At 37.0% G+C, this 12,165-nt stretch overlaps 1 protein-coding gene across 1 annotated transcript; it reads left to right on the forward strand.

Moving 5' to 3' along the window:
- Nucleotides 1-5,980: 5,980 nt before the first annotated feature.
- LOC149843975 (protein LEAD-SENSITIVE 1-like) lies at nt 5,981-11,807 on the forward strand. The gene is made up of 2 exons (XM_090000203.1): nt 5,981-6,122; nt 10,722-11,807. Exons 1-2 carry the CDS (start codon nt 6,029-6,031, stop codon nt 11,336-11,338), a joined length of 711 nt encoding a protein of 236 aa, XP_089856329.1. The 5' UTR covers nt 5,981-6,028; the 3' UTR covers nt 11,339-11,807.
- The last annotated feature ends 358 nt before the right edge of the window (nt 11,808-12,165 follow it).

Here is a 12,165-nt window from a genome sequence, read left to right on the forward strand (position 1 = left end):
GGATCCAACTTAGGCCTTTTTGGGTCCAATAAGAAAAGAAATGGATCCAAACCTCTTACCATTTCGAGAAGTAAGTTAAGATCCAACTCAGGCTTTTACGGGTCCAATAAGAAAAAAAATGAGTCCAAACCTCACACCCTTTTGAGAAGTGAGTTAAGATCCAACTTAGGTCCTTTCGGGTGCAATAAGAAAATAAACGGATCCAAACCTCTTGCCATTTTGAGAAGTAAGTTAAGATCCAACTCAGCCCCTTTCAGGTCAAATATGAAAAGAAACAAATTCGAACCTCACGCACATTCGAAAAGTGAGTAAAGATCCAACTCAGGCTTTTTCGAGTTCAATAAGAAAAGAAACGGATCCAAACCTTACGCTTTTTTGAGAAGTGAGTTAAGATCCAACTCCGGCCCTTTCGGGTCCAAGAAAAAAAATGGATCCATACTTCATGCCCTTTTGAGAAGTGAGTTAAAATTCAACTTAAGTTCTTTCAGGTCCAATAAAAAAAGAAACAAATCCAAACCTCATGCCCTTTCAAAAAATGAGTGAAAATCCAATTCAAGTTGTTTCGGGTCTAAAAAGTAAATAGATACAAACCTTGCACCCTTTTATAAAGTGAGTAAAGATCCAATCTAAGTATTACAACCAATCTCAAACCTGAATCAAAGGTCATAACAAATAAATTTTCGGTTGCAAGTTTTCAATCTCTAAGATAACAAAGAGGGCGACTTAATCACAGAAAAAAAATGATGAATACAAGGACTGCTACTGAACCAACATCTATGGTTGTGAAAGAAAGCAAAGAAAAAAAAAAGAAAAAAAATGGTTCCCATACATACACCTACGTGGGCTTGACTGACGTCCTTCGTCGATCAACTCAACACGGGACCGTAGATTCGAATTATGAATCAAAATTTGACTCATGGGAGGCTTCTGCTATTTGGTGTTAAGGGATGCTTATTTATAGACGACTTTCTAAGAGATAAGTAAGAGAGTCCTTATGATAATGTTAATTCGAAAGGAATCACAATTAATTGGGTTTCTAACCAGCTAAAAAGATGAGAACCATAAAAAAAGGATGTTGGGTCTCACATTTTCTAATCCTAAACTTGGTAACCTAAATTACTAGTCATGAATAAATATATAATTAAAAATAAATAAATAAATACAAAAAATCTAAAATATTTGGTACTAAAAGAATTCCTAAAAATTGAAAAACACATCTTAAAAATAAGAGGGTGTGAATCTTATAAAATGTTGGAGATTTCTCATAAAAAAAGAAAGGTAAGACTAAAAAAAGTGAGAGTTGATTCCTCACGGTAAAAAAAAATTACGAACCCAAATCCAACAAATTATGAATAAAAATTTAATCTTAAATAAAATGGGGATTTAAATATGAATGGATGTTGTGTCAACTCTACAATCCAAATGAATACAATTTATTTAGCAAACAAAAAAAGAAGGGCCAAATAAACGAAGGCGATTTCTTTACATTTAAAATTACTTTCAAACATAAAAAAATTGAGGGGTAAATTGTTTGCATAGTATATATATAATATAAAATATAATAAATAAATAATTTAAATACATGTGCAAGTGTGCCAAAATTATCAAATATACACTCATTTACACATGATAAGATAAATATGTGAAATGAATGATTATATATGAAGAGGTTGATTGTTGAGTGAATAAGATGAATGTATATATGACAAGGTTGGTTTTTGAATGAATGGAATGAATGTTGAGGAGGTTAATTTTTGAATGAATATATGAATGAGTTTTTGAATGAATTATGTAGTGGTGAAAATGTTGAATTTTGAATGGATGAAATGAATTTATATACGATTTCTTAAATGAATTGAATGAATGTATGTATGTGAATCTTAATTTTTGAATGAATGGAATGAATAATTATATATGAGGAGGTTGATTATTGACTGAATGAAAGAGGAGGTTAATTTTTGAATGAATTAAATGAACCTTGATCTTTGAATGAATGTATATATGAGTTTTTTAATGAATTGAATAAATGTATGTACGAGAATCTTGATTTTTGAATGAATGAATGAATTGAATGAAAATCTTGATTTTTGAATGAATGGAAAGAATGATTATCTAAAAAATAAATAAATGAAATTATCATATGGTGAAAATGTTTTGTCATCGCGTTCTCAACTCAAAAAAGGAGAAAAAAACAAAATTATATTGACTATTAAAAAAATGAAAATGGCCAACACATTCATTGTAATTTTAGTTCTATAATCAACATTAACCCTGATTTTTCTTTTTACTCGAAGAAACTGCCCCAGAATCAAAGGCCTAGTTGACCTGGCTCTGGTTCCTGTACTTAGGGTCGCTGTCTCGACAGTGTAAAACTCCGAGGGCTTACATGGGGGTGTTGGGAAAACAGGAGAATTTGCTTAAAGATGGTAAAAGTTTGGGAGCCTTTTGAGAATTCTCCAAACTATGGTGGGTATATTAATTAAAATCAATCTTTGGATAGGCATTTGAAATTAAATTTTAAGGGAGGTATGGTTATATCGTTATATGGGACTGGATCATGTACAAATTCACCGGGAATTGTGTGCCTATGGTTCATGAATTGGGTGATAGAATATTGACGTGTCTGGATTTGGATAGGAAGTTACTTTACCCGATCCAACTCTTTTACTTTTATCTTTTTAATTTACCACCATAGGGCGAAACTAGCGTGATATTGAACTATAATAGCAAACTGAACTCTATAATAGGCCATTTTTCAAAACAAAGGTTGGGTTTCGATCTAAGTCTAAATGCAGTCACATTCAGTCATACTTTTTGGTGCTGTTTGGGTACAGAAGTAAACCCATTCGAGAAAAGATTGACAGACTTGTGTCTTGGATCGAATCCTTATATAAGTTCAAACCGAAGTTTGGGTCGCCTTGGTTTCAAATGTATGCTTACGTGTGGGGACGTAAACAGTTTGGATTTGGATTGGATGTCAATAACATATAAGTTGGCTAGATGGATTTGGGTTCCTATGGTGACAAACTCATACTGGATCTGTTTTTTACATATGAATGGATTCAGATAACCACTAATTTCGGATATTTCTTGGATTCGGTAGCAAAAAATCAAAACCATGTCCGCATCCAATCATAATTGGATATCGTTTTGGATTACCAAATGCAACTAAACAGAATAGAACTTGGTTGGATATCGGATAAAATCTGATTTGTTGACGTCCCTTTTCATGTGGAAGCCTCTGCATTATCCATTTTTTTTTATCTATATCTGGGTCCACATCTGATCCAAATCAAATGATGAGGTGGACCAACCCGTATTTAGCTTTTGGATTCCTTTTGTACGCAGGTTCAATCACAAATAAATTGGACTAAGGTGTGAGATCCAAATTGTATTTAGAGCCACCTGAAATTTGTAGTAGGATTGGGCCAAAAGGCTGGAGACAAACTTGAGCCTACCTTCGGATGTAGATTAGGAGGTCTTTTGAACTCTTTTGGGCACCAGATCCAATCTAAAATCCATATTGAAATCCTACTATAAGGATAAAATTTTGGTAATTATGTCTCAAATTCTGAGGCTTAATGATGCTCCAGTTAAAAGGGTGGAGAAATGGAAAAATATATTAGTTAAAAGAGGTCGAGGTAGGCCTAGGAAGACATGGATGAAGATGATAGAAAAGTATATGAATGCTTTTGGAGGACATGACATTGGATAGAAATGATTAGAGGAGAAGGATTCATGTGAAAGACCAAGAATGATTTTCTTTTTTGGTTCATATCGCCGACCCCAATTATTTTGGGATGAAGGCGTAGTAGTTGTTGTTGTATGTCTCAAATTCGGACCTTCTATTCAAACACATCCAATTTATTTGGAGATCTGTTTTACAAGTTACAACTCAGGCTGTGTTAGGCCCAGGACTTATCGGGCTTTGTGCTGCTGTAGTAGGTCAGATACTTACCTACTCATCTGGTACCCGACCCGATATCGACCCACATCTCCAACATCGTATTAGGTATCAGATGGCCGGGACGTGCAGCCCAAAACCCAATTAATTCTAGGCCAGGCTTGGTCTGGATAAATTGTTCACTCGGTAAAACCCGGCCCAACCCGACTCCGTGTACATGGGCGCAGTCATAGGGATGTAAACGGGTCGGATCTAAGCAATACTGAGTCCAATCTGATGGGATAAGTATTTGGAATCAAAGTCAGATGGGACCAGATAAAATCCAATCTGGCAGATTCTAGTCAGATTCGGATCTTAGCAGGACTCGAGCTTGGATTCAGATGCAGACTCAATGCAGAGTCCGGATCCGATTATTAATCAAATCCAACTTTTGCTACTGGATCCAACTAATCAGATTCGGATTCAGGTCAGATGACAGATAATATCTGACCCGTCATTCACTTAACAAGGTAGACTCAAACAGCGGACAAGATCAGAAATACAACAGACCCTGTATCCGAAATCCACAAGCGAGCAGCAAACCATTTGTTAAATAGGATAAAGCAGTCCGGGGTCTGGATATAGTCCGATCCAAATCCAACACAATCTCACAGCCAGAACTGGTGTGGACCATAGAAGACGTGACATCTTCCCGGATTGTGTGCAAAGCGTGTTTCACTTTTTGTTCTTCGTCTTCACAGATGCTTCACGACTAAGCAATGGTCCAGCACCAAAATAACCCTTAACTTTCAATCAAATTACAAAGTATGCCCTTTACTGGATGTAAACGGTTTGGATCCGGAACAGCTAAATACATAAAGATTCAGATCGAGATCGGATTTGGAACAGCATCCATCCTGAATCCGACCCATTTGCATCCCTACTCACTGAGTAGCCTTTTTTCCTAGCATGGATTAGGTAGGATACAAATCCAAATCTTGGCCCACACGGGTCTAAAGTTGAAATGAGGTGGATGTGGGTCGGATCATGATTGATGCAAGTCCTTATCCACTTTCATTAAAGTGGATTAAACGTTTAAAAACGGCAAAATAACGACGACCAAAATTCCACGAGAAACTGAAAATCTGCATATTTGTTAGTTTTTATGGTAAAGATAGATAGAAATAAAAATTCAGAATGTATTTGTACTAAAAATAAAATACAATATAAAAATTAAATTCACCAAGTTTTAGCAAACATTAGCTTTTTTACCAAACCAAAACAGTGGCTTATTCTAGGGGTGTCAACGGGTCAGGTTTGGTTTAGATCCAGGTAGAATCAGACTTGGACTAGATTTTTGGGTATGGTATCGGGTTCAGACCTTGGGTCTAATTGGGTCTACTATAAGAGAAACCATACTTGGACCCAATAAAAGCTACATGAACGAGACCCAGACCATACAAGTAAAATAATAATTTTTTTATCATTTTTACATTGAAAAAATTGTGGGTCATAATCAGGTCTTCTTATTTGTCACCATACCCGGACCCTATAGGGTTTGGTCCCCATTAACACCCCTAGTTTATGCCTAGTTGATTTTGGATTCCATTTTCTCGACTCATCCTAACCCAAAAACGACTGTTTGTTATTTGGAGGGGTTGAAGACTCAATGCAGTCAACGGGTCAGGCATCAGGGTATACCCAAACCCATCCAAATAACAATTTGTCAAGTTTTATCGGGTCACGAAAATGAAATCTTAAACATAGATCCGCATAATTTCAGATGTTTACTATTACTAAAATTACATGTAAAACATTCGGGTCAGGTCTGGTTGGGTACCCGATACAAACTTGGCCCATTGACAGCCCTAAGTTGAAATACACCGGATCTGATGTGCGACCCGTTCTGACCTAAAAAAATCCGAACCGACGAGTCAAAGCCCGCTGTTAGAAGGAACCATCGAGGGGCGTTTCCGTAAACATAACCAAGATCGCGAACCTTCTCTGGTAAATTCAATTTTTCCTCGTCACCAACACGTCAAAATGCTTCTTCATTGGGTCGTTGATAAGAAGGGGCGGACTGAGACTGAGTGGCAGAGCAGGGGAAGAAGGGAGGAGGAGGAAGAATTTTCGGAAATTGCCGAGATGGGCCTGCTCTCCAATAAAATACAAAGATGCCACCTCCAACCGGGAGACCACATCTACTCGTGGAGGGGCGCCTACATCTACGCCCATCACGGTATAAATCTCGTTTTGTTGTTCCCTTTTCCTTCTTCTCATCGATCTTTCATCATGGTCTCGATTTTTTTTTTCATTGGTTTCTTATTTTTATTTTTAAATATTCTTGGGATCTAACTTTGTTGTTAGAATAAGGAAAGATTAGAAATCATGTTTTTTTTTTGTAATATAGCAAGAATGCGGTTGGTTTTGGGTATTGGGACTTGCATTGCATGCAGAACTATGATATTTTATGGAAGTTTTGTATCCACCCTCTTAGCCAGAAGACTGGGATAAGTTGGGATATTGAATTATGGAGCACAATGCAATGTCCCCAATTTATCCCCATTTATCCGGTTATGTCGGTGCATCCGAAGATCTCCCCTTATTTAAACCTCGTTTTGATTGGGATAGAGCTTAATGCAAGAACGCTGGTGGGGTCTTTTTTTCTGATATTTTTTTTATATGTTATTTGGCTTTTTAGATGAAGTTCGGTTGTTTTTTTTTGTGCTTATTATCATCTTACGTGAATGTATACACCATTGGCTGGAATGCTGTTTTTTTTTTCCTTCCCCAAAGAAAAAAAGAAGATATGATTCTTTGTTATCTCCTTTTCTTCTGGTGCATATAAACTCAATAGCAAATTCTTAGATATTGGCGTTACCTTGAAAACATCACAATATCGTCATATTTTCAAAAGATCGCCGTGTTGAAAGAAACAAAAACTCAGAAGTAACAAGAAACTATCTCGATATTATTGTCATATTTATCATGTTACTTAAAAAAAAACATGCAATTAAACATGGCTATTTTCTCATTTTCTTTTTGTTATGGTTGAAATAAATGTCTTTTTTTCCTAGTCACCAAATCTTGCGATATTTTGAAAATATATCATTTATAAAGGTTTTACGGAAACCATGCAAAAGGTAAATATTGTGAAGTTAAAAATGTTCAAATTATTTGAAAATATCACGGTATTTTTTTATCAGAAAATCAGTTTTTTTCTTTTTCCTTGTAGTATATTTTCGTGATATCATAGGATAACATGTGATAACCTGAAACTTTTCCTATATATGTATGTATGTACATATAAATAAAATGAACAAACTTCTCTGTAGTTCTTATCCCCTAAAATGAACCTAATGTTGTCCAAATGTATTCGTCCAAGTGAATTTGAAACATGTTTTGACTATGGCGTTGTTCGGGGTACTTGGTAACCAATCACTGTGGTGAAAAAACAACATTGAGACAATGAGCTCTTCTGCATCCTTTGTAGCACACAACTATCTTATGTCGGATGCTACATTGCAGACCAATTTAATCTGATCTGGATGATGCACTTGACTCTTTTTAGGGCACAAAATTATCATGCTTTGATCTGTAGGGACATCACTAAAAACTTCATCGTCTGCCCTCAACCCAGTTATTCTAAAATGGAGCTTGCCTGTCTGACCCAAGTTGACTTGGTCTAGGCTTTTGGTAGGGTCTGTTAGACTATTATTAAAAGCGCGCCTCGCCTCAAGGCGAGGGCCTTTGTGCCTTGAGGCGCAGGCATAAAGCGCAAATGCCCCAAGGCGTGCGCCTCATACGCCTTGAGGTGCACGCCTCGGGGCGAGGCGCGCCTCAAGGCGAGGCATATACGCCTCGGATTTTTTGTCAAATGAAGGTCAAAGCCCTCATTTAACCAAAAATTAGGTTTTAATAACAGGGCCCCCGACCCTAATGTTATATTTTCTGAGAAACACGCAGTTGAGGGCCCTATTATTTTCTGAAAACGGAGAGCTGAGGAGACGAGTTCGAGGGCCAAAATTTGTTTGGGTGTATTAGGGTTTGTTGCCGGAGAGAAAGGAGGAGACAAGTTCGTTCATTTGAAACACACAGTTTTTACATTTTGGGTAAGTTCCACTTTTTCCCCTTTCTTGTTCTCAGTTTGTATTTTCTGTTTCTTCTTTGACTATAAATCACTGGCTCGTCATCATCCTAAATCAATTCCTAATGGCTTTTATCTCTTTTAGTAGTCAGTTGAGCATGTTATTGTGATGACAGAAAAAAAGATTTAAAAGTTGCCCGTCATTGAATTGATTTGGCAAGCCGTGCACAACTTGCTACATTCGGTTGAGGAAGAAAAAAAAATCAGAAGATATGTCGAATCCATTAATGGTGCTCTGCATCAAACACCAAAAACCACAAGATTAAACGCATGTACAACTTGGCAAGCATTACAAAGCCTGATTTAAGTAGCACCAAAATCGAATACATGTCATCCAATCAACCAAAATAATTAATCATAACTGGATTAATGTTACTTTTATATGTTAATCTCATATTTTTTCAGTATTTATTTGAGATTTTTTATTTCTTGTTGGTTATTGCTTTATCAATAAAACAATTTTTATTTATTTATAATTTTAGATATTTTTATAGTCTTTTTTAAGTTTTCAATTTTTTTGAGGCTTACGCTTTACGCCTCGAGGTACGCATGAACGCTTTTCACAACACTGGTTAGACATCCACATATCATCTTGTGGTGAATGACATAGATACGGTATGGTGCCGCAGAAACTAATTGCCATTACAAGGTCTTAATATTTGATGTCGAATTATTGATAGCGGCCCTCCACTTTAATGTGTCAAGCATGAATCATTTATCAAGCATAAGAGGAAGCAGGTAAGAAGTGGCATTGAAAGAAAATGGAAAAGCATAAAACCTTATTATTACTTAAGTATATATTGATGCGTTTTTTTTCCCACAAAAATACCCAACATATGCAGGTTTTACCAGGAAAAATATTTTCAAAAGGAAAAAAAGAGTTCTGCATTTCAACATCAATGAAATTACAATTTTATATTGGTGTCTGAGTGCTTCTCGTAAAGTTTCAAAAGCATGAAAGAAGTGCATGGTTTCATGCTTCTCAAGCGAGTTTCCTGGGCAGCGAGCTTCTGAGTTTTTTAGAAACTTCCAGTAATTATGCTATTGGGGTTTGCCAGCTAATGAGAGGAAGCATTAGCTTCCAGTTATTAATGCTGGATATAAATGTGGCAGATTTGTGAACAATGCTGAGTAACAATTCAATCTAGTCTTATTTGTTAGTGTCTCTTCATCCCATACTTGCATTGTGAGCTTCATGTAAGAAGAATGATTTGGATATGATGTTCCTGTTAGGAGGACTAAAGCCAGATTTGATTCGTGGCAACTTAAGATATGTGAACAATCAATTCAATTCTGGCTAGAATGTTGGATACAACATGTGCTTGTAGACTGCCTTTTCTTTTGTTCTCGATACAACAGTGTTTCCTATTGGGTTATCATTACCCCCTTGATATCATGATCCTTACATCAAAGTTTACAGTTTGTTTTGCAAGGAGGTGGCTCAGTTTGTGTTGCAAGGTGTTGGCTTTTGGAGCGCATCTTTTCAGAGCCCCTGATTCGTGATCCAATCGAGGGCATGATTCTCTAAAAAAAAATATTCAGGGCGAAATGAGATAGAATCTTGACTGATCAGATCGTCAGAGTACTTGCATAGTTATAGTGTCATAAATCATTTTTTAAAAATATTGTGAAAATATCACTACTTTCTTAGTCATTTTAAATGGTTACACAATTTTTTGAAATTATCTTCATGATTTTATTATTGCACATTCTCTTAAAGTTGTGCTACCACTGCATTTTGTTATGCTTGTTTCTTTACGTGGCTTAGAAATCACCATGCTGATGATACATTGATGACCCCTTTAGTAGCTTTTTGTAGGGATCCTACTACTGTCTTTTTTTACCTCATATTCATTTTTTTTATCTTATTACTATGGACATAGAAAACAGTATAATTAAAGGGTTTAAAAGCAAGCTGCAAATGAAAATCCGAGCTCATAAATATTGATAAAGAAGGTCCCTCCCTTTATCACTATTGTTATTAAGGGTGGGCCGGGCCGGGCCTGGGCCATCTTGGCCTGAGCTGGGTTAGGCCTGTCCTGTTGATGGACTATGACTTGACCTATCAACTGGCTGGCTGACCCGGTGAAAAATGGAGATAGGCTGGGTGTCTTTCCCTTTTAATGAAGGGCCAGGCCTGCCAGCAGCCTATTGTTGAGCTTTAATTATTATTAATCAAGATTAAAAAGTATTCTTCTTCATGATTTAAACAATATTCTTTTGTACAATGAGGGCTTCTCAGCTAAGCTAGATGCAACTTTACCATTCCTGACAATTCATGAATAGGACATGTCCTATGCCTTGTATGGAAAATGAGAGATTATCTGGTTAACTTTACAGAGATGATTTCAAGAATTTTTAAAGCAAGAAATGTGAATGATGCATAATCTTTTAAGGGGCAGAATCCTAGACAAAAAAAGGAGGGTTATAAAGGTAAGATTGTGTATGTTAAAGTCAGAAACTTCTATTATTTTCCTGCAATAAATTTCACTTCTATGCCTCAATATATATATATATATATATATATATATATATATATATATAATTTGATTGTGTAAACTTTTGGCAACTTTTTCATATATAATATTCATGGAAATTCACATTTGGTTTACTTCATTTGTCATCCAATGTTATTTCTTAAATTTTTTGGCAGACGTGGGTACAATATTAACATTATGTTGGTATTTTCAGGCATATACACTGGTAACGGTAAAGTCATTCACTTTACCAGAGGAGCAGGCCAAGAGGTTGGGACCGGAACTGTATTAGACCGCATCCTCCTCAGCTCTTCTCCCTCACACACTGACACCCCTTGTGAAAAATGTGGTGATCATAGTGCTGCTAGCGGTGTCATTATTTCATGCATTGATTGTTTCCTCTCTGGTGGTGAACTCTACCGCTTCGAATATCAGGTAACCCCTGCTTTTTTTGTTGCAAAAGCCCGTGGTGGCACATGCACACTTGCCAAATCCGACACTCCAGAGGAAGTCCTCCATCGTGCTACTTATCTCCTGCAAAATGGTTTTGGGCCCTATGACATCTTCAAAAATAACTGTGAGGATTTTGCAATCTACTGCAAGACTGGGTTGTTGGTGATCACAAGCATAAGCGTTGGTCGGAGCGGGCAAGCAGCGTCATTTGTGGCTGCTGCTACTACTATTGTATCAACACCGCTTCGATTCATGACTACCAGTTTCACCGGGCTTGCTGTGGTTTCAGGGGCCATGTATTGCATGAGCAGGTTTCTAGCTGATATTGGAATTCGACGAGATGTTGAGAAGGTTCCAGTTGAGAGGTTGGTTGCATAGCATTGCCCTACAAGCTATGCAGAGCCAGAGGGCGCAGGGCAAACTGATGCCGAGGAAACCCGCCAAGTGACTAACTGAGCTTTTCTTAATTGTGATAAACTTGTAGAAGATACTTGTATGTTAGATGTGTACTGCTTTTGATCCTTTAGGGCCTGTTTGTTGCATGGGATATGTAAAAAAAAGTGTACAATTCATGGGAAACACCTTCCTCAAGGGGGAAGTGAATGGATTTACCCATGAAATGGGTATGAAGTGGAAAACACTGGGGCCCACACCTGCCAGTGTGTACAATTCCTTGGTGATTTGCTTCGCCTGGGGTGGGACCCCTTGGAAAAGGGTCATCTTCCCATGACAAACGGGCCCTTTGTAAATTCTGTTTAAGTATGCATGGAGTCAACTATTGTAAATTGATGATTAAAATCTAAAGGACGTTTTTTATGCAATTCTGCAGTTCACATTTGTGCACTAATAATCTATAATTAATAGAAATTGATGGACATAATGTCAACCATAATTTTTCGGTGTCACCTGATCTGCTCTCCTCTGTTTGGTCTCGAGTCATTTAAGCTAAACTAGTTGCTTCCTGCTCGGCTTGTCAGCTGTATGAGCCAATCATGAACGAGCTTGTGAACCGAGCTGAGTAAGGAACTGTTCACACAGAGAAGAAGTGCCACCAATATCCACAATATTTTGAAAAGGTAGTCCACCTTGAACGGCCCAAGCATCCTAACAGTTTGTAAATATCTTGAATTATCGTTTAGATGAAAAAAAAACGTGTTATTTGCGCTTTGGCACAACGTCCTTCAAATATCAACTACATCTGTGTA

Source organism: Nuphar pumila, chromosome 3 (assembly GCF_984573655.1).
Source record: "Nuphar pumila chromosome 3, dmNupPumi1.hap1.1, whole genome shotgun sequence".
Lineage (NCBI taxonomy): Eukaryota > Viridiplantae > Streptophyta > Magnoliopsida > Nymphaeales > Nymphaeaceae > Nuphar > Nuphar pumila.